Here is a 23,259-nt window from a genome sequence, read left to right on the forward strand (position 1 = left end):
TATTACTAGGGTACCCCAAATTTCTGAGCCCCAAATCAAGACCCCCAAACTGGCTCTGCTCTGGTCATCTTAGCTACATCTGTGGTCTGTGAGTAGGCTGAGTCCTGTCAGATCCCGAGCCATCTTAATGAATGAATGAAAATGGAAGATCCATTTCAGTTCAACAGTTTCATGGGATGGGTATATGTTGTTCTAGTCTGGCTCTCTGAACACTTGTTAACCACATACATACTCTTTACTGAGACCACTTACTTAGACTATGTAATTTCCTGATCTAACCAGATACAAAAGATTTTATTATGCCATGCGAGATACTTAAAAAGGAGTTTTAGAGTCTTACTGATAAGAATTGATAGGGAGATCCCAGATTAGAGGGCAGATGTCACTTCAATCCTACTTTACTATGGCCTTACTCAAATGCCACCTTGTAAAGCCTTCCCTGGTCTCTCTCTTGTCCCTTCTCCTGGTGATACTCTGGCGCAGCTGCCTCACAGAATGGGTCCCCTGCATTGTAACAGCTCATGTACAAGCTGTCGCCTGCTTCGGCCTGGGCGTGCTTGAGTCAGGACAGGACTGTGGAGTCAGGCAGGCTGGGAATCTGGAATCTACCACCTGCCAGCAATAGGACCCTGGAGGACTGGCTCTCGGTTCATCTCTTCTTCCCCAGCCCTGGGACTGGCAGGGAGAAGACGGGCAGGGAATGCTATTTGAACAAATAAAGGAATGCATGATTGGCTATGCGAGGCCCCTCTGCTGCTCTGTTGGGAAGGGGAGACCGGGATTCATTCAAACACTGTCTCCTGCAGGACTTGACAGAGGCTTGACGCACAGTAGGTACATGATATTTATCTGCTGAATGCGCAAATACAGAAACAACTGCTTTCACTAAATGATCCTTCACCAATCTCTGTAGGCATCTCCCCAGAGCTTTGGTCTCCAAGACAGAAAGAGCCTTTGCATACAGGCAGACAATTGTAATTATTATTGAAGGTGGCCTGTAATACATAATTAAATTGAGCTTGAAGAAGATACAATGAAAAGCCTCATGCCTTCAAGATCTGGTTTTCATTTTATACGAGATGGCCGAAAAACAGTAATTTCCACTCCTCACATTTTCCATTAGAGGGACTGAATGTCTTAATTAAATGAACATCAAATAGAACAGCCAATTTATAGAATTTTCTTGTCTCTTATTCATTCATTTCAGTGCCTTCTAGAGCTTGGGAAACGCCACCGGATCTCTCTGCAGCCTGATCCATACTTGTGATTACTCCATCGGAACACTGCTGCTTCTTCTCTGCGGGGAGGAACTGGGGCTGCCCATCCTGTGGGCCCTGGACACCTGTGCCCCCTGCCCCCTCTGTGGAGCCCTTTCTGTTCCTGCTGAGAGAAAGAAGCCTGGTGCCACCCAGTGAGGTGGGACAGTTCGCAGCCCTCTCTGGATTCCAAGTGGCAGCCTCAAGCCCTGGCCCCCTGATCCGGTGACTTCCGGACAATGGCTTACTTGTGTCTGTTTTGGCTTGACTTGAAGTACTGGCAAATTTCTTTCTTTCTAACCAAGAGGAAGGAACATGTTGATATGGCATCTTGGGAGCCAGACGTTCTGGGCTTCGACTACAGGCTCTCCCCTGGCCAGCACAGCAACCCGAGGAGGATGGGTACTCAGTTCTGCTTTCCCACGACCATCAACCCCATCACATCACACATGATATGATTTTAGGCAGGTCATATACCATAACCTCTGGGAGCCTCTGTTTTCTTCTCTATAAAATGAAGATTGTGACACCTATCTTAGATACTGTGAAGTTCAAACAAGGTAACCTATTTAAAGTGAAATGCAATTTTTTTTTTTTTTTAACCAGGGCCTGCAGGACCCCATGAGACTACCTTCCCTAGAATGTCAACTCCCTGATAGAAGGGCCTTTGGTCACTGGTGTATCCCAGAACTTAGAAGAGTGCCTGGCATATAGTAGATGCTCAGTAATGTGAATGAATGTTGGCCGAAGGACCTGCTCCTTCCTGCCTCTCTTTCCGATTTCACTTTGAACCCTACCCCTCTATCCTTCCTGTGTTCCACTACATCTGCTTCTGTTCTCCAAACACACCAAGCTCAAGCCAGGCTCAGGGTGCTCACACTTAACTGTTCTTTTTGCTAAGAATGCTCTTCCCTCCAATCCTGGTGTGGCTAGCTCCTTTCATTACTCATATTTCAGCTCAAATGTTATCACTTCGGTGAGGCCTTCCCTGAAATAGATAGGTCCTCCCATCTTGGTCACATTATCTTTTTGTCTTCATTATACATATTATCTTATTTACATGTTTATTGGTCTGTTATCTGTCTCTTCCTACTATAATATAAGCTCCATGAGAATAGAGACCTTGTCTGTGTTCTCATGCCTAGAAGAGTACCCAGAATATAAAAGATACATCTCAATACATATTTCTTAGATGAATGAATAAATAAGTAAATAAACAGTAGATTTTATGACTGTTTTTTCAAGATATGGATTGAGAAAAACTAAGAATTTCACCCCTTTCACCTCCCCCCTTCTGTGTGGGGAAGGGAAAGCTCACGAATATTCATATCCTTTTAGGTACCAAGCACCATGCTCATCCCTGTCTTTTGAGGTGGGCATTATTACTGTCATTTCACAATTGGTGAAGCTGAGGCTCAGAAAGGATACATAACTTGCCAAAGATCACATGGCTCGTTGAGGAATATAGATTCAAAATCTGTCTGACCTTAAAGTCTGTGTGCTTTCATCAAGCTTCCCCTAAGAGTGATGGAGTTTCAGGGAAAAACTTTTGTGTTCATCACTATGTTAAAGAAAAAAATTGTCTGGAATCCTCAAATGGGTCAAAAAACCAATAGTTTTCTCTTTGAGGTGCTTTGCGTTGATACCACAGCAACTGACTTTGTAGTGATGCCAACCCTCCATCTGGGGGGCATGATCAAGATGGCCAGATGATTGGCTTTTCATTATTTCTTTCCATGGATTTTTCTTCACTCCATTTTCCTGGAGCATCTTTGGAGAATGGGGAAAGAAAACACATAAAACATTCATATAGTTGCTGTGAACTTGGCTCTCAGAAGAGGATCGCTAAAAGGTATCTTCACACACATTGCAAGGCTTTCTTCTTCACACTCAATATTTCACATCTCAAGCCACTTACTATGTTGCAGCTGGTGAGGAAAATGCCAAATTGCCTCTCCGCTACTAACTTTTGCTGATTGGGATTTTTTTAGTTGGAAAATAAAGAAGTGACTTTTGCGTTTCATCTATGACTGTTTCAAATGCCACCATTATTGTCAATGAGAGGAATTGGATACCATATACTCTGTGAATAAATAGGGTTGGTTCACAGCCCATGCACACGAAAGTTCCCTTGGCCTCAGGTCCCTAAAACAGATGGCATTACTACACTGTCATCTCCAAAACTGTACCAGAGCCGGGTACGTTTTGGATTCTGCAACGGACATTTATACCTGCTGCCTATTTCCTACAGAATTATGTCCTGCCAATGAATTCTAGCCTTTGGGATTTCTAAGATCTGGCCCACCCTACCATTGTAGGTCTTATCTCTTGCTGATGTTGTACTTGAAGTAGGGCATCTGGCGGAAAGGATTCAGGGAGGTCGGCGATTCAGTCCGGTCTCTGCCACTCATGTGTACAACATCACAGAGCTAGACAGTGTGCTGGTTATTCTTTCTCCCCTCAGGTCCATTCTCTGCTTTTCTCTGGGCCCACAGGAGCTGACCCCCACAGACCACAGCACTGGGGCCCCCCTTCTGGCTTGCTTTTGGTTGGATTCAGTCAATGGGAGGCACTGGCAAGAGACTGGAGGTCAGGAGGAGAAGTTTTCCTTAGTCCCTGTCTCCTGCGGTGCCATATTTCTAATAGTGGCTGCATGTGTCCAAGATTATAGTTTCTATGAGATAGCTTCTTCTTCCTGGTTATGGCTCCCACCGGGCGCCTCAGTAACAATATCTATTGTGGCCCCACCTTGCCCTTAAGCCTCAGGGATGGTCATGGTTGTTCACTGTTTTTAGTGCCTGGGTGCCCCGCCATTCTTTATTGGTTCCCTTATCCCTGCCTCTACCTCTATAACATTTCTTTATGGGAAAGCTATTTTTCCTGGGTATAGAATTCTGGGTTGACAGGGTTTTTTTGTTTTTTGTTTTTTTTTTTTTGTTTTTCCGTTTTTTCCCTTTCAACATTTCTGTCTTCCAGCTTGCATGGTTTCTGATGAGAAGTCTACTGTAATTCTTACCTTTGTTCCTCTAAAATGCCCCCCCTTCATCTGCTTTCAAGATTTTCTCTTTTTCTTTTGTATTTTGAATATATGCATAAGATATATGTGCGTGCGTGTGTGTGTGCATGCGAGCATGTGTGTACTCTCCTTGGTGTTTTCTGAAATTGGGTCTGTGATTTGTTGTCCATCATTCCTTATGGATAATTCTTGACCATTGTTTCTCCAAATATTTCTTCTGCCATGTTCTTTTTCTCTTCTCTTAGAATTTGAATTATAGGTGGTGCCTGACTTACGATGGTTTGAGTTATGATTTTTTGACTTTATGGTGCTGCAAAAGTGATATGAACTCAGGAGAAACCATACTTTGAACTTTTTTTTTTTAAAGAGTAAACTATTTTGGCCTTTTATTTTATTTTTATTTTTTCATACTTTGAATTTTGATCTTCTCCCAGGCTAGCGATATGTGGTAAGACTCTCATGATGCTGGGCAGTAGCAGCGAGCTGTAGCTCCTAGTCAGCCACCTGAATCTTGAGGGTAAACAACCAATACATTGACAAGCATTCTGTACCCATATGCCCATTCTCTTTTTCACTTTCAGTACAGTATTTGATAAATTACATGAGATATTCAACACTTTATTATAAAATAGGCTTTGTATTAGATACTTTTGTCCAACTGTAGGCTAATGTAAGTGTTCTAAGCACATTTAAGGTAGGCTGGGCTAAGGATGTTTGGTAGGTTAGGTGTATAAAATGCATTTTTGACTTGGAATGTTTTCAACTCACAATAGGTTTGTCAGGATGTAATCCCATTTTAAATCAAGGAAGATCTGTGCATTCGCATTAGACCAGATGATATTGCCTCCTAACTCTGGGATGCCCAAGTTTTGTATTTTTTTTCACTACTTTTTTCTCTTTGTATTTCAGTTTGGGTAGTTTCTATTGACCCATCTTCTTTCTTCAGCTGTGTCAGTCTACTGATAAGCCCATCAAAGGCATTCTTCATTTCTGTAACTGGTTTTCTTTTCTTTCTTTCTTTTTTTTTTTTTAAAAGATTTTATTTCTTTATTTGACAGAGAGAGAGATAGCGAGAGCAGGAACACAAGCAGGGGGAGTGGGAGAGGGAGAAGCAGGCTTCCCGCGGAACAGGGAGCCCAATGTGGGGCTCGATCCCAGGATGCTGGGATCATGACCTGAGCCGAAGGCAGACGCTTAATGACTGAGCCACCCAGGCGCCCCTGGTTTTCTTTTCTTTAAAAAAAAATTTTTTTTAAAAAAAATATTTTATTTATTTGACAGAGAGACACAGTGAGAGAGGGAACACAAGCAGGGGGTGTGGGAGAGGGAGAAGCAGGCTTCCCGCAGAGCAGGGAGCCCGATGCGGGGCTCGATCCCAGGATCCTGGGATCATGACCTGAGCTGAAGGCAGATGCTTAATGACTGAGCCAACCCAGGCACCCCCCCCCAAAATTTTTTTTTTATTAACATGTAATGTATTATTTGTTTCAGGGGTACAGGGTTTTCATTCCTAGATTTCCATTTGATTTTTTCTTACAGTTTCCATTTCTCTACTGAAATTATCCATCTGATCTTTCATATTGTTCACCTTTTCCATTAGAGCTTTTAGCATAATTACAGTTATTTTAAGTCCCCTGAAAGATAGTTTCAATATCTGTGTCATATCTAAGTATGGTTCTGATGATTCCTTTGTCTCTTGGGAGTGTGTTGCTTTTTTAAGCCTTTTTATATGTTCAGTTGAATATCTTGTGTAGCACACCAGAAAATGAAGTAACAGGTTTTATGTGTGGAAATGGGTTTGAGTTTCCTTCTGCTAGGACTTTAGTGAAGGGGTATGAGTTAATTTAGGATCTGGGCTAGCCTTGAAGTTTGATGTTTCTTTGGCTAACATTACTGCATTATAGGGTTTAAGTTCCTCTAGCAAAACCTTGTGTTTAGGGAGCTCAACTGGTTTGTCAGAGGAGTTTTTTTTTTTCTCAGTGTCGACTCCATCCTAAGCTTTAGGTCCCCTGTTTGTGCTGTGCCTCAGGGAGGGTCCCTTTCCAGGCTCTCGTCCCTCTTTTATCTCTTTCACAGTAGTATTCTGCTTTCCGTTGTTGTGTTTGGCTCTTTAGCTAACTGGCAGCGGGTGGTGAGCTAGAGAGTTCTCCGTGGTTCCGAGTAAGCTGCAGTCTTATGTATCCGTGTGTCCCTGAGTCTCATGAGTGCGGCCTTGGGGCGCCTGGGTGGCTCAGTCGTTAAGCACCTGCCTTTGGCTCAGGTCATGATCCCAGGGTGCTGGGATCGAGCCCCGCATCCGGCTCCCTGCTTGGTGGGAAGCCTGCTTCTCCCACTCCCCCTCCCCCTACTTGTGTTCCCTCTCTCTGTCAAATAAATGAATAAAATCTAAAAAAAAAACCCAAACAAACAGAGTGTGGCCTCTTCAGTCCTCCTGCCCCTCTTCCTGCTGTAATTCTGGGCCCATTACATATCCCTCTCCCTTCCTAACAGAGGCTAGAATTTTTTTCTCTTCCCGCATTCAGTGGCAGTGGGTCTCCACCAGTACCTGAGGAGGGCAGCGTTAGTTGCCCTTCTCTCCACAGATTAAGGCTTTTGTTCCATATGGGAAATAAGGTGAGTCGGGTCTGGGTCCAGCAGGCAGATATTTGTGCTCCTCCCCCAAGTCTACCACAGTACTCGCTTTCTTACATCTTTCCCTACTCTTTTCTGAGAGTCCCTGGTCGGGCTGTGGAGAGAAGTTATGAAGAGGATGTGCTCTCTCCCACTCAGTTTCTGCAGCGTCTAATGGCTTCATACTCTCTTGCCAGTACACACTTGGCCTTCATAAATTCGCCAGCCACCCTAGCCGAACCCTTCCAACCAGCTGCGTTGACCCCCAGGAAGCTAATGCTCACATCTTGTCTTTCTCCTCAGGAGTTTCCCCCCTTGGATTTGGTTAGGTGGCTGCCCTGTGACCTCAGAGAAGGAGTTTAAGGAAAACTCAAGAATCTGCCATTTGTCTAGCTTATTCCTACTGTAGGAATTTCTAAAAAGTGATTATACACTACCTTTCTCTTCTTCATAAAACTACTATGACTATATATTTCATCGAGGAAGACAGGGAGCAGGGAATGGGATCCTTTCTGGTGGAGGGATAGGAAATGGTTTTAGATTTCAGGGTTGGTTGGGAACAACGGTTGCGGTGATATGTAAGCATTCAGTTTGGGATTTGAAGGAGTGACCTTGGGAACTAATTGAGTGTGCGGACTTGCTCTGACAAAGAAACCCCTGTATTGGCTAAGTAACGTATAAGAGATTTCCATTGGGCAATGGAGGAAAATTGAATTACTGAGTGTATTTCCATTTCAATGAGTTAATCAAGATAATTGCTGTTTTCCTGGATCTTTGTCTTTCTTTGTAATTAACAAGGCCCTTGTTTGGTGACAGGAATTTAGCCAGTGAACTTTGTATAAATTGCTGTGACTTTTTTTTTTTTTTTTTGGTGCAAATTGTATTTAAAAATCTATTACAGATCTTTTGCCTTTGGATTCCAGGACTATGAGAAACTGAAGCTTGATCAAGCTTGAGAAAAATTTACAGTTCAAGGATTTAAGTTCATTTGGGATTAACAAACTCAGCAGGAGGCAGCAGGGTGGAGCTGACAGAGTGGGAGCTCTGGCATCAGACAGACTTAGGTTGTGATCCCGGTTCTGCTGCGTTCTCCCTATGTAACAGAGAGCATCTCTGAGCCTCAGTTTCTATTTCTGTAGAACGGACACTATCACTCGTCTTCCAGAGCTCTTATGAGGATTAAAGGCAATAATGTGATTCCTAGCCCATCTCTGGTGCTCAAAAGGCTACTTCCTTCCCCACCTCCTGCATACCTACCTACTGGTCACATATTCAGTAGTCTCAGTTGTTTGGAACATGGCTAAGACCTTGAAAAAAAATCTTAAAAAATGCAAAAAGAGAAGGTACAAAGTCCATTCATTACAATAGCTCCTAGAGAAAGAGCTCAGGTACACATGCCTTTGATTCTGGCTAGGACTGGAATGAGCCAAACTTCTGCTTTTCTGACCACACCCCTCAAGAAGCCCTACCTTGGATGAGGGGAAGGGAAGTGAGCTCCTCATGGTGGGTGCCACGACTGAAACACATAGCGCCACGCGGAGGGAGGAAGCAGTAAAATGATACCCTGCCACGCTGGAGCTGATCAAAGGACAGTTTACAACCCTTTCTGGGCAGGTTCTGTAACCCCATGTCCTCCCTTCCGGTGTAATATGCAATTGCGATTGTTCCTTATTAATGATCTTGACTCATAAAGAGAAAGGTTTCATTATGTCTCTATAATGGGTTTGAGAAGGGAGGCACGGAAAGCATTTAAGTTCCACCCAAAATGGTTAAAATGAAAAAAAATAAAAGTTTTGGAAACTTGAAGATGTAAGCTTCGATTAGGTGGGCAATTCATCTACATGGAACTTGCCATTGTTTCTGGAAGTGGTCATCCGAAGATGCTAGCACTCTGTCAAGTACGTTTCATCTCCATTCCCTCCCTGTGGGATGTTGGGGAGGTACTTCCATTGTACAGATGAGGCAATGGAGGCCTAGAGACATGCAAGCCCAAGTCTCCTAATGCCAAAGCTCATGCCCTTTCCACTACATCATATTCCTTCCTAGGAGCAATTGCTGTGATATGAACATGCAGAACACATTGTGGGTAACGGTTTGCATCCCAAATTCTGAGCCAAAATGAAATCTATCCAAAAATTAACACTCCACCAACTCACCTCTAATCGTACAATACATCTCATGAAACAAAACCGTCAGATGCCCTTGTGGTGATACTTACTCATAAAATGTTGTCCATCCATTTTCATTGCTTTTGGTTGCCAGAAGGCCAGAGTTGCCATGGTATGTCATCATGGCCAACTCATGTCCTTGTGTGGTCACGCTCTTGAGTGCGCTGTTGGTGCCCATGGTCACCCAGTACACTTGGCCATCTGGGACCACCAGCCAGAGGGGCATCCCGGTAGAGTCCCGGCGGACGTTCACCATGTTGCCGTTGTTGTCAGTGATGAGTGTGACATCGCCATCCCCCGTGTAGGTGAAGTTGTACAGGTAATCGCCCGTGGGCAGACTTTGGGTGTACAGATGCTTTCCACTGGTATCAAACAGGTAGAGCTCCTGGTCAATGGGCGAGGACAGCTCATACATGTTCTGGGTGTTGAGGAAGGGCTTGTTCTTCCTGATAAACCGAATTCGGATATTCCCCAGGTCAGCCACGTAGAGCTCCCCGTTGGCACACACAGCCAAGGAAGATGGCGTATTCAGCTTTGCGTCCTTGGCATAGCCGGCGTCTCCCGAGAAACAGTCACAGTTGGCATCGTTTTTACAGTCACAGCCACTGGGGGCCCCTGCAACCAGGGAGATCTCTCCGCTGGTGGTGACCTGCCTGATGCGGTTGGTCTTCTTCTCGTCGGTCTCGGCAATGTACAGGACCCCATTGTGTGAGACAGCCAAGGCGGCAGCTGACTCCAGGGTTGCGTGGATGGCCACCTTGCTCAGTAGGAAGTGGTCGATGCCGGGGACCTGGCAGTGCATGGGTCTCCCAGCAACGATGCGTACCTGGTGGTTTTCAGAGATCTGCAGGACCACATTGTTGTCAAGGACGTAGAGGGAGTTGTCCATTGGGTTGATGGCTAAGTCTGTGGGCCACTCCAGGCGAACCTGCCAATGGAGACAACCGATAACTCAGATGCCTGGCAGGGTGCCCACCACGAATCCTCCCCCAGCCTGTATAGCTTGTAAGAATGTCTCGAGTGCCTTCACACGCTGTCCTGCCTGATCTCACGGCGGCCTGTCATCGGCAATGGGTGTCAGCCCCCTGATCAGAGTGAAACATGCAATAGCTGTCACTGAGACACCTCATGATCTCCATTAGACTCACAAAACATGAAGAAGGGAATAAAAAGGAAAAAAAAATAGGCAAAGAAACAAAAAAAGTAAAGAGGAGATAGACTTGGGTGCCAGATGGGCCCAGGTTCAGATCCTAGCCCCACCATTATGACCTTTGGCAAGTTACTTTGCCTCTCTGAGCCTCGGTATTCACTTCTGTACAACAGGACTGACAATAGTGCAAAGTGCCTGACCCACAATGAGCGCTCAACTAATGACAGCTAATGTGATGGAGGTGGGGGGGGAGGCAGGGGGAGTCTGGAGGCTGAGGCAGGAATTGTTCAGATGTCTACATGAGCTGATGATATGATACCTGCATGAAAGACGGCATCTCAGCCCACTGGGTTCATGGATGAACACATGCCTAGCGGCTGGGGATGTAAAGACAAAATGGCCATGGTCCCTGACGGTTCCAGACCAGTGGTTCTCAAACCTGGCCACACATTCCAATTACCTGTGGTGGTTTTAGAAAGCTTGGTGCACAAATCCCACCTCTGGTCAATGAAATCAGACCCCTGAGTGTGGGGCTTAGGCAGTGGCATGATTTCGAAAGCTTTCTGGGCGATTCGAACGTGGGAACTGGGAATCACAGTGGAATCCTTCCTCTGTCAGGTGTGATTGTTGGAGCAGCGGCACTGACGTCGCACAGGAGCTGGTCAGAAATGCAGGACGGCAGGTCTCACCGAACCCACTGACTCTGAATTTAAACAAAACCCCTGGATGGCTCCTGTGCACACGGAGGTTTGTGAATCCCTGCTCTAGATAATGGCTCCTAGCACCTCAGAGAACACGTCCTCCTAGAAGAGATTAAGGAAGGTGGCCCCGGGAAGGAGGGGTTCTGAGGTCCTGGGGCCCATGCCTGAGTCTCCTCTGTGCCAGGCTGGGAAGCTGGCAGGGACGATGGTGAGCTTTCAGGTAGGCACACGGGGGGGTGGGGGGGGTGGGCGGGGGAGGAAGCTGGCGGGGTCTGAGGTGAGGAATGCTTTGTTGGTGGACACTGGGAAGTACTGGCACTGAGGGAAGCCACTTGCCAGCTGTGTCCCCAAGGGGTCATCCAGCCACACTGTACACGGGCTGAAGTGTCGCCTCCATCTGATTTGTGTCCCCCGTCCCTAGGGATTCATCGCCTTAGGTTCCTGAGCCCCCTACAAACCCTCGACATTCTGTCCAATTTCGGACTGACTTAAACATGCATATTACTTTAGATAAGACATTTCTCTCCCAGGAATTCACTCTTGCACACCCTTGTCGACAACGGTGTACATCACAGCCATTTTCAATAACGGCGAATAACTGCAACCAATTCAAATGCCCAACAACAGAGCACTGGCTAAATAAGTGATAGCATTTAGTTCGCCCATAAGGTAGAGTACTCTGTGTAGCCATTAAAGGTGATGTTATAGCTGGATACTTAATGACATGGGAAAATGCTTGCTATGTATTAGTGGAAAAGACCAGGTTACAGAATTGGAAGCACAGTGTGATCCCAACTGGGGGGAAATATGGCAACCACAAATTAGATAAATTACAGATAGAGGGGAGATTAAAAGCTTGGGGTCATACATCAAAATGTTAATCATACTCGGGTTTGGGGTAATTTTAACATTCTTCTTTGTAATCTTTAACTTCTTGCATTTTCTACAATGTCCATGTGGTAGTTTACTAATATAAAAAGAAACCCCAGCAAATTACATACCTCTGGGATGCGGCCACCTCCCCCTGACCCTTCAGCTCAGGGCCCTCCTCAGGCCCTGCTTCCTGGTCTTCCTGTCTCCTCCCTCCCAGCCTGGGCCCCTTGGCCCCCGCGGAGCCTGGCCTGCCGGAGCCCAGTGCCCTGCCGGAGGCGCTCCTTCCCACTTCCCAGTGCTCTCTGAGCCCTCGGCCGCATCAAGAACAGTTTACTCTAAAGTGACAGGGGAATTTTCAATTTCCTAAAACCCATTTCTTGTCAACACTGGCTGCTAAATATTTTATGCCTTCTGGTCCTGTGGCACCTTGGGGACCTGCTAGCCCAGACCTTTCTGCCAGTCATTATGATGAAAAGATGCCTCCCTGATGGGTGGCTGGGGAGGGGCGGGGAAGGGGGAGAGGGGAAGAGCAAGCGCCTTCCTGCGCTCCCCCTCCTTCCTGCCACGTGCACACAGGCACCTGGGAAAGAAGAACAGTGCTCTTGGAGTCCGTCCTGGCTCTGTCTCGGAGCCTGTGTGATGGTTCTGGAGCAGACCAAGCACACAAGCTTTTCTGATGTCACCTCCCCAGAGCCACAGGGCGCCGTCACCACAATGGAAGAGCGGCTCTTTAGAATTCCTGTGGTCCCTCTGGCCTGCTCCCGTGTTCTGCGGTCCTGAGCGGGGATGGAGCTCCCTCTCCCCTGTCCTCCTGAATATTCTGCGCCTTTATCAAAGCGCTCTGAGATGACTGCCTTGTGGCAGACTTATTTGTTCTCAAAAAAATGGGTTGCCAAATGGATGAACGAACGAATGACTGGTGAATGGCATAGAGAGCGCGAGGGATTTGAGGCCAGGACAGCTCACTTCTTGTCTCAGTCCCACAATTACTACAGGTATGTGTTACTTAAAGACTTTGAACTTCTTTCCTCATCTGTAAATGGAGGTAATAAATATTACATAGAGTAGTTGTGAGGATCAAACAAGACAATGTACAAGGCGTTTCTTTGCAAATTATAAAGGGAATGAATATTTACAGCTTATTACTAGCTGCCAGGCACTGTGCTAGGCAATTTATGTACATGATTTCACTTCAAAATTCATTTCCACATCCCTGATGGAACCTAGCATAGGGCTCTGTATGTATAACTGCATTTCCCCCCCCCCCCCCCACTAAGCCTCAGTTTCCTTATCTGTAAAATGGGGTAGATAGTATCACCCCTTGGGGTTATTGTGACAGCTAAATAAGAAAAGTAAAGTCATACTCATCTCTGTATTCCCATTTCTAACAGTGCCTGGCACATGCTAAGTTCTCAAGAAATCTTTTTGGACCCTCCATACAGAGTTATACTCTGTAGCCTGCTGAGCTAGGAACGAATCCCCTCTTTCGACTGGGTTGCAACATCTTCTGTTCCTTCTCTACTCTATGCCTCCCTCGAGTTTCTCCTTGGGCCTGGTCTTCATCTCCTCCCAGGGGAGCTGGTGCAAGTTCCTTGGTTCTCTGCTTTGTACTCTTGCCTCTGAGCTGTGTTCTTGGCTCTCTGGCTTACCACCCTGCTCCCCCGGGGGCAGTGAAATAGCTCTGAGTGTTTGTACAGAGGAAGCTCTCAGAATGAACGCCAGTACCCTGCCCACACGTGTGTATAAAAATATCAGCCTGTGTCCAGAGAGTTTGGTAAAAAGAATTCCATGCTTCGATTCAGATGAGGGTAGTGACGACCAGGGGCAAAGGGACCGCGGTCCAGGATTTCTGAAGCTAAGTGTGGGTTTTTTTCCCTACTCCACTATCTGCCAGTTGTCCTCCAAGACTTGGATCTGGCTGCTTGGAGCACCTCTACCTAAAGTTACACAGCTTTCCAATGTGTGGATTGAAAATTTTCAGCGCCCGTGCTGGCTGGTTCAGGGCCCATTTTGAGAATTGAAAGTACTCGCGCGTACATCCTCAGGCTGTGGCAGCTTCCTGACGGGTAATTCCAGCTTGTTCACAGGCTGGAGAGGGAAACTCTCTAGCCAGCAGGGGGAAGGCTGCCAAACTGGGAAGACAAGTGGCAGAGAACAGATTTCATTCGGGGGCGTAACAATCACATTAGTTGGCGCAGAAGAAAACCATGCCAGCAACTGAAAGGGGTGTGAGGCGGGTGCTGGGATGGCCAGCGACAGCCAGGGGGCTCTGGGGACGGCGCTCCACGACACATGCCACTAACAGGCAGGCATGCCCAGTGAGGCCTCCCAGCCTCTGCGGCCTGCAAAGAACAGGGAGCAGATCAGCAGTCAGTGGAAAAGGGCCTCTGTGCAGGGGGTTTAAAAAGCTAAGTGAGGTTATTGCTGACACCACTCTGCAATTTAATGTAACTCCTGCCTTCCTTTTTCCCTTGGTTTTGCTAATGTTGGCAAGAAGGATGTTCACTGATTCAGCTCCGGCCAGGCCCTGGAAAAGGCCCGAGCAATAAAGGACACTTTCCTTGCCAAGACATTGTGGGACAAACTAAGGACATGCTGAATGGCCAGTCACCGGGTCTACACTGGGTTCCCGGTGTTCCCTGCTAAGGTCCAAACTCTCTGGCATGGTACGGGAAAGCCTTTCCCTAACTGGCCCCAAATCATGCTTCCAGTTTCAACTGCTGCTTCTTTATTCCAATGCCTTCCAACGTCCAACGATCCTTGACTGTTGCAGGCCCATTAATATCTTTGTACCTTTGCACATGCTGCTCCCTTTGTGTGAGATGCCTCCGTTCTTCCTTGCCAACCAGCAACCCCTATTTCACCTTCAAAACCTGGCACAGATTGCACTTCCGTTGTGAAAGTGGGCACCAGAACTTCTGTTTGTTGACCGCCTTTGAAGAGCCACGCAATGCTAGCAGCCCAGTATTCACTGTTCATGTTTTCTCCAAGCAATCCTGCCAGGCTGAAGTCAATGATTTTCATTTTAAAGATATAAAAAGAGAGGCTCAAAGGACTTCAGGAACTTGTCTAAAATTAATCAGCTCGTGAGTGGCAAAGCTAGGATTCAATCTGTCAGTCACCAAATACTGGTTATACTCCTACCGTATACCGTATACCTCTGGTTACAGCAGAGGAAAAGATGGACAGAATTCCTGTCCCCATGGAGTTTATAGTACAGGAAGAGAAAAGACAATGTCCAGGTACTGTAAGTATTTCCAAAGAGGAAACTCACAGGCAGCTATGGATCTAAATTCATACCACGTGAATTTCTGCTGCCTTTGAAACTTCCCTGGGCAGATTTCTTCACTCTCCCCTGAGATCCCTCTGTCACCCACCTGTCTCCCCTGATGGTGAACTCCCAGAGCACCAAGCTATGCCCTACTCATCTCTTTGTCCTTAGTGTTTTTCCCAGGCCCAGAACCAAGAGTGTACTCTTCAAGGGTTAGTGTGGTATAAAGATGGGGGGCCGGCGGGAGGGCTGGGTATTAGGTGAGAGGATGAGCGTGCAGCCCCAGGGTTCTAGCAAGCAAAGCTTTCTCCTTGCCTGAGAAATATCCATGACAGAGTCACAGCTGAGGGGCCGGGCCGAGGTAAGATCATTGGAGCCCAGCAGGGTGGAGATGACCCCGTTCTGATCAATGCGTCTGATCATGGTGCCATCCACGAAGTAAATCAGCCCAGACTTGTCCACCGTGATGCCTGAGAAAGAGAAGCCGAAACAGGGAATGCATCATTAGAGGTGGTAACAACTGACATGCTCATGGAACCTTCCAGGCTGATGGAGAACCTCCCCTCTGTGATTTGAGGACATCCTCCCCACAGGATTCATTCCCCTTTTAAAGTCCTGAAGACAGATGCCCAGGGGCTTAGGGTGACTTGTTCAGACCAGGGATTAGAACTCAAGTCTTCTGATTCTCCAGGACTCTGGTCCTTCCACCTTACTGCCTCTAGAGATTTTTGCCTGTCAGCTTAGCTAGCCGCCAAAACCAGACTCCTGCTTCTGGGGGTTTGTCAAGCATTAGAGGTAGTGGTAAGGAGAACCTTTTTCAATGTCAAAACTGTGAATTATTTAAGTTAATCTACTTATGAAGCCTTTTAATTATAATAATCAAATTCCCTTTTTGGTAACAATTTTTATTTTCTCCCAAGATAATCATCCTTCCTGTTTTCTATTCTGATTTTATTTTTATTGGTTATTATAGATGTATAGAGTCTAAACATGAACGCTTTGGATGTGTGTAGAGAATATGGGTGAAATAAATGTCTAAAGAAAGGCACATGGATGAGAGCAGCCTGAATTCACCGTTCACTTTCTCCATGACCAGCTGTGTGACCTTGGGCAAGTCACTGGATGTCTCTGCATTTGTATTCTCAGCTCTTAAATGAAGGGATTGTTCTCAATTTGTACTTCTCACTCCTGGATGTGTGTGCGTTTTCTATTATGTACTCCACAGGGAGCTGGTTCAGAAAACCTCAAGCAGAGCCTGAATATCTATCTGTATTTTTGACAAGCACCTCAGGTGGTAATGATCTAAAACAAAGTTCGAGAATCACTCTAATACAATAAATCAGTGCTTCTTAACCAGTGATGTATATCAGAATCACCAGAAGAGTCTTTATTTTTCCCAACGTATACCTGCTTGGCCTCACTCCTGGAAATACTAATTCTGGGGGTGGCTGGGACTGGGACTAAGATATGTTTTATCATGGGTGATACTGATTTCCACCCCAAATTACCACCCCAAGGGTTAGACATAGCCCGACCAAACCGAGAACTGCTCAGGGGTGCTGGGGCTGAGAGACAGACAAGATGGGCCCCCAGGGAGCACACAGGCTAGGGGGGAGGGCGGAAATGAGTCAGGGCCCTGCCGAGTGCCCCAGGGAGTGACATGATGAAGAAAAGGAGAGTCCAGTCAGTTGTGTTCTGTTCAGGCTTCTCTGGGCACTGAAATGAAAGAAGGGTAGAGGCACTTGCAAGAGAAAGCTTTCCAGTTGTAGACCCTTGGCCGTGTCACTTCACTGAATCCAGCTTTCTTGTCAACAAAACGGGGAGGATAATAGCTGACACTTGTATTAGCCCTCAATAATTACTAGTGACTGAGAATTCTGAGAACTTGACCAGTGCTTTGTGGAGGCCCTTGCTCTTGGGGTCCATGTGTCCAGGACTGGGGTGGTTTCAGACACCCCAGGGCCTCTGAGTGCTGAAGACTCCCCGGAGCAGTAGGTCTGTCCACCCCCTCGTTAGGCTGCTCAGGGCCGGAGGGCGATTTCACACAGAGGACAAGGCAGCCTTCAGGCAGGGATGCCTTTCTTCTGTCCCTGCCTAGAGTCTAAATTAATTGCATTCTGTAAGTACCAGGACAGGAGTTTTCTTGTCTGCCTGGCTATGCTCTGTCTTTTTCTTCCATCTGCTGGGACTGATGAGTGCTGTGTGAACAATCGGGTTTCTTGTTTACAAAGCTGGTTGCACAGGCTAATAGAAGTGATCTGCCCCCTGATTAATTACTTCAGATTTTTCTCCTTTTGTTGTGCTAAATAGATGGACATCTTTTCTCCTCCCTTCTGTGAAGTGTCTGCGTGCCGTGGCACCCTTGTCATTTCTCTCGGGGTTAATTACAGACTTTGGGGCAATTTCCCTGCCGCTGCATCTGGGTGCCCGCGTGTGTGCATCCGCGTGCGTGCATCTGTGTGTGGGGGGGCAACTGAGAAAGCCCTGGGGAGAATAACATTTTCAGAAAAAACGTTTACTTCTGAGAGAACAGAATGCTGTAACTGAACGGGGTCTTGGGGATCCATGGAGCCCCATCTGCTCATTTACCAATGGGAAAACTGAGGCCCAGAGGAGGAGGTCAGAGGCCAGGGAGCTGCAGGACCAAATCATGATGCAGGATCCCTAAGTGCAAGCCTGGTGTTCTTTCCACTGCAGGCTACTACTCGCTCAGGGTTAGGAAATCATAACTGGGACCGCGGAAGTCACAATACTTACCCCACAGTTACCACCTGACCAGTCCAGGTATGTGAGAGAGATGAGATGAGATGAGATATGATGCTATATAGTGTGATAACATAATGTAATGTAATATAACAATTATAATAGACGTCACTATTTATGAGATGTTTATCAGGTGCCTGGAACCACGGAACTAAGCGTTTTCACTCTGATCAGATTTAATCTGTACTCCGACTGTGCAGTACATTTCTATTTCATAGGCGAGGCAAGTGTGGCTCAGACAGGTTAAGCAACTCTGCGAAACTCACACGGCTATGAGGTGACAATGACTGAATCTGAATACAGAACAGCCTGATTTCACTAGACTCGAATGCTTTGACTGGAAAGTGCACATACCGACTGCATTTTACCAACCACTGTCACAGACATTAATTCTACTCATGAGGGGCAGAGCTGGGTCCAGGAGATGCCCTGAAATCTGGCACCATTTACTAATATAATCACATATGACATTTTTGTGGGATACCTTATGAAGTATAGAATTCTGAGTCCTGTGCACATGTCTCCTTGCTTCTCAGGGAGAAGCTCCCCTTTCTCTCTCCCACATTAGTGGTTCACATTCAAGTCTTATTTCTTCTGCTACATCGAACTTACCTATGCAACCATAGTGCACTGCACACTCAGTGAATACATGCTGAATAAGTGAATGGAAAATTGTAATTGTGGGTATGAAGAGGTCTAACTTTTTGAAGGACTCAAAACTGAAGCCAACAGTTAACCCGTCCTATGGCATGTGAGCATCTACAAAGCTGATACGCTGCAATGTTCTGATAAAACAATAACATGAGAGAGCATACATGTCCAACAGGAGGGGACTGAGGAGTGAATGATGGGACATCCATTTGATGGAATGCTCTATGGCCACAAAAAATGAGGGCAGAGAAGACTGATAACATGGGGAAATGTTCATGATATATCAGTTAGGGAAAAAAAAAAGAAGGTTACCAAAACAGTTTTTTAACGTGACCACAACTTTGTCTGTTTTTGGTGAGCACACAAACACATGCACACCAACACACAGAAAAAGGACTAGAAGGAAAGACAGGAAATGTTACCTGGGAATATTTCTGGCAGGTGGAATTGTGACAATTTTAACTTTTCCCTGTAGACTCCTTGGTATTTTCCAAAATGCTTTCACAAGGATAAGCATGTATTTCTTTTGAAAATGGAGTGGGTATGAAGCCTGAATTTTGCTATCACATGGGGCTTATTTATAATTTTTTCCAGTTTTAAGCCTGAGTGTGGAGTTGGACTCCCCACTCCTGGGAAGTTAATTATCAGGACCCCCGTCAATGTTACCGATTGAGTTTAAAAAGCAAGGCCTTACCTCTGGGGTTGGTAAGTGTGGCCTCGGTGGCCTTGCCCCCATCCCCGCATCGAGTGTCATCGAAGGGGAGGCACTGGTCACCTGTCCCCGCGACCACCTCAGAGTTCTTGACGAGGTCCTTCACCACCACGGTGGACTTGATCTTAAAGACCCGCCGGCTGTTGGTGTCCGAGAGGAAGACAGCCCCGCTCATGGGGTCCGTGGTCAGGTAGTATTTGTGCGCTGGGCTATGGCTGTGAAATAAGGACACACCCTTTGGTGAGCCCTTTCTTCCTTTCCATCAGGAGACCACAGAGGTACAGCTTGAATCCAAGCAAAAAGTCACCTGGGGATGGTGTCCCTCTTTTGGGTGACGGTTCTGCAATTTTTCTGACCCCAGTGGTTGGCTTCACTATCCCTCTTACCTAACTGTTAATACAAGAAGCTCTTGCCAATGACTGTGATGCCCGGCCCAGCACCATGTCCATATGAGGAGCTCAACACGTGTTTTCTTAAAAGGATTATCAGGGAGGCTTACCATGGGTGGCCTGTAAATCCAAGCCAGAAACACGACAGGGCTTGCCTCTAAAAAAACACTTCAAGAGTTCAAAACACAAGCCCTTCTCCCTTGGGTTTGTATGGCAGTCCCACCCCCAGCCACGTCAGGACTGGCTGATAAGACCCTGGCCAGCTCTGACTCCCAGTCAGTGACAATACAGTCTTCTGTCGACTCAGACCTACGTCATACTGATCAGGAGCCCAGGAGTCTCCCTTCTGCAGTCAGATATAAGGAATTGCAGGATGAGTTTGTAATTTGCAGCAACGCCCAAGGAAAAAGAAAGAAAACAAGGGGGCAGTTCTGTTTCTGGAAACCAGTCCTAAAGACAAGGCTCTGCCGACAGAGGGAGGCAGAGGTAGACCATGACCTTAGGGAGGGTGGCAGAGACAAGGCAGTGGCCCTGGGCACATGGCAGGAAAAATGCACAAGTACTGCAATCAGATCAGTCTGGGTTCCAAGTCTGGCTCTGTCATTTCCAGGTTCTGAAACCTGGGCAAGTTAGCTGGCCTTCTGAGCCTCAAGCCTCTGCAAAATGGGGTATGAACAGCTACTTTGTCGGTGTACTGAGAAAATTATATAAAATCATATCTGAAGATTATTTAGCATAGTGCTTGGCACATCGTAGATACTCAATAATCGTAACTGTTATTTTAATTCCTAGTCATTATGTCTTTTTTTTACAGTTGGAGAGGACTCCCTAATTAAACCTGAACTGTCCTATCACATGCTACTACTTTATAATTTCTTCCAAGTCTAGGCTGAATTGGAGCTGGACTCCTAACTTCTGGAAAGCTAACTTTCAGTCCCTGTGCATGGCCTGGTCATTCTCAGGCCCTCAAACTGCATCTTAATACTGGTAGCCACTTCCAAGCCTCTGGAAAGTCTTCTGATTCAAGGGACTCTCCCTCTTTTCAGGTTGGATGGCCCGACACTGGCCACTTTCACTGGATGGTGGGATGCAAACCGTGCTGGGGATTCAGAGGGCAGACTGAGCAGTGCCAGCAAAGGAGGGGCACTGTACAAATCTTCAAGATGCAAGTAAGAGAATCAGAAAAGTCTAGAAGGAAGTGATTTTACGTTTTATCAGGCATGTAGGTTTTGGGTCCTTTTGAAAAACAAAATTTTATTTTACAGATTGGTGTTTTTTGAATTACACATGAAGACGGGGGCATCGTCATCTTTTTAGTGTCAAGGTCTCTGAAGGTCTTAATCTGGCCCGTCATCATAACCATCCCTTGCTTTGGGCGTTGTCTTGGGGACTGGCTGATTCTTAACAGGGCCGGGTTCCCAGACCCAAGATAGCCTCTCTTTATTGTCTCTCCTTGAATTAGACGGAGGTGACATGATTTTCTCCAATTGTCCTTCCTCTGTAGACCCAACACAACTGTCCCATCACCTCAAATAATAGGCAGGTCTCTCCGCCTGCAGCCTGGGTCCTCCCCAGGCCATTCTTCCTTGTTCTAACCCAGACATCATCCCGTCACCCCCGTGCCAATGCCCTCCCTTCCAGGACTCCCCATGGCTTCTGGGCTGAGTTCAGACTCCCCAGCCGAGCAACACACAGGGCCCTTCACACGCTGCCGCTGTCTCTTCTCCCCAGCCTCCTCCCAGCAGACGGCCTGCACTCCAGCACCTTGTCCCCTCCTCCCCCACACCTCCACACCTCTCTGTACCTTCCATCCCCGCTCTGTGGAATATTCTGTCCCCCTGCTGAACTTCTACTCATTCTTCAGGTGTCAGCTCAATGGTATCTTTTCTGGCAAAACCTTCCCTGACCCCTGTGCGTGGAGATTCCTATCTGTTCATAACTGGGTAACAGGATACTTCACATAATGCTGTGACTATTTATTTATGAGGCTGTCTCCCAAATCTGACAGTCAACACTTGAAGGGAAGAGACGGGATTGTATTCATTTTTGTATTTCCAATGTTCAACTTGGTGCCTTCCAGGGCATAGTAGCCATTGGCTTTAAATGGATGGCATCTCCATTTTGAGCTTATTTAAATATCATTTTCATTCAAATTATTGGTGTTTCTTTCGCTTCTCTTTTGGGGGAAACTGATAACAGGAGAGATGTCCTGTTTATCTTGAAATGCCCCCTGAGACTTATCCTTTAATCTTCCCAGATGACACGGACTCTGGCTAAACAGAAGGCCTTAGATCCCACTCTGCCCTGCAGGGCAACCTTGACCTCTCTGCTTTCCCGCTGACAGCTGTGAGGTGGGGGAGATCATTTCATCTCTTTGTGCATCGCTCATGATAAACTGGTGCTATCCACCTTGGCAGAAAATGTGTCCCAGAGGGAGTATGGTGGGGGCCCTGTCCACTTAGATTTGCCCCCTGAGTTTCTTTCTTTTTTTTTTTTTTTTAAAGATTTTATTTACTTATTTGACAGAGTGAGAGATAGCGAGAGCAGGAACACAAGCAGGGGGAGTGGGAGAGGGAGAAGCAGGCTTCCTGCCGAGCAGGGAGCCCGATGTGGGACTCCATCCCAAGACCCTGGGATCATGACCTGAGCCGAAGGCAGACGCTTAACGACTGAGCCACCCAGGCGCCCGCCCCCTGAGTTTCTGGCTCCTGTCTTCCTGCACTGACCCAGAGACGTGTCACTCATGTACAGTTTCTCAGCTCAGTGAATTCCAGAAGGGGTTGGCACTGGCAGGACTGTCCCAGAGAGTCTGAAAGAGCTGCGGCCCATCTTTTGTGCTCAAGGACATATTTGCCATCTGGTGGTCAGGGAAGTGTAGGGAAAAAATGCTAGTTTTGAGCTTAGGAGACGTGGGTTCTAATTTGAGCAAGTCACCTACATCGCTCAAATTGTAGGTCCCTCGGTTGTCAGCTGATGAAGTTCCTGCTCTGCTTGGCCCACAGGCTTGTCATCAGGATCAAATGAAATTAGACATCTCAACAGCCCTTTCCGGTAGGTAGAGCTCTTTGACAGCCTTCAGGGCACTGTTTCCTCATGTCACCTGCCTAGGGAGCAGCCACCGGACCTCTGCCGGGGGCAGGACCACCGTTCGGCGGGGCAGAGCTTGCCGAGATGACTGTCGCTGGTACGAGAGCATCTGCTACCACCTCTGGGGGCTTGTTCTGTCCCAGACACCATCCTAGAACTTTATACACAGAGCCTGACCCTCCTCACAACTACTGTGTAAGGCAGGTGATTGTTGTTTTTTACATATATATATTTCAGAAAACGGAGACTACCAGAGGTGAAGTGACTTGACCAGGGCTGGAGACTGCTGAGTGGCAGGATGGGTTTCCAACTCCAATCTTCTTGACCTAAAGGCTGTGTTCTTCCTATTTGCCCACACTGCCTCTCAGGGCCTTGAAAACGGCCCTGCCCTGCCCCACCGGGGAGCACCAGACCCTGTCCTGAGACCCGGCTCCAGCGTCATCTCGTCTGTATGGCCATCCCTGGGTTCCCAGGCCCCGCTCTCCTCCACCGGCTAACTGGCCACTTCCGCTGTGGCATCACCAGGCCCTCAGCAGAATATAACTTTAGTGCCTGCAGCACCTTAACACTTCTCTGTTTAGTTGTCTTCTCCTCAATGACATCTTGAACTCT

General features: G+C 46.9%; 1 protein-coding gene across 4 annotated transcripts in view; it reads right to left on the reverse strand.

Annotated features, from left to right (window-relative positions):
• Positions 1-23,259, reverse strand: part of TENM4 (teneurin transmembrane protein 4) — a 1,359,030-nt gene that overhangs the window by 27,256 nt on the left and 1,308,515 nt on the right. For all 4 annotated transcript variants that reach the window (XM_032427010.1, XM_032427011.1, XM_032427009.1 and 1 more), the window contains 3 exons: positions 19,154-19,386; positions 15,361-15,515; positions 9,101-9,978 (listed from right to left, as the gene is read on the reverse strand). In XM_032427010.1, coding sequence (XP_032282901.1) covers positions 9,101-9,978; positions 15,361-15,515; positions 19,154-19,386 — 1,266 coding nt within the window. The remainder of the gene's footprint in view (positions 1-9,100; positions 9,979-15,360; positions 15,516-19,153; positions 19,387-23,259) is intronic.

This window comes from Phoca vitulina, unplaced genomic scaffold (genome assembly GCF_004348235.1).
Source record: "Phoca vitulina isolate PV1807 unplaced genomic scaffold, GSC_HSeal_1.0 scaffold36, whole genome shotgun sequence".
Classification (NCBI taxonomy): domain Eukaryota; kingdom Metazoa; phylum Chordata; class Mammalia; order Carnivora; family Phocidae; genus Phoca; species Phoca vitulina.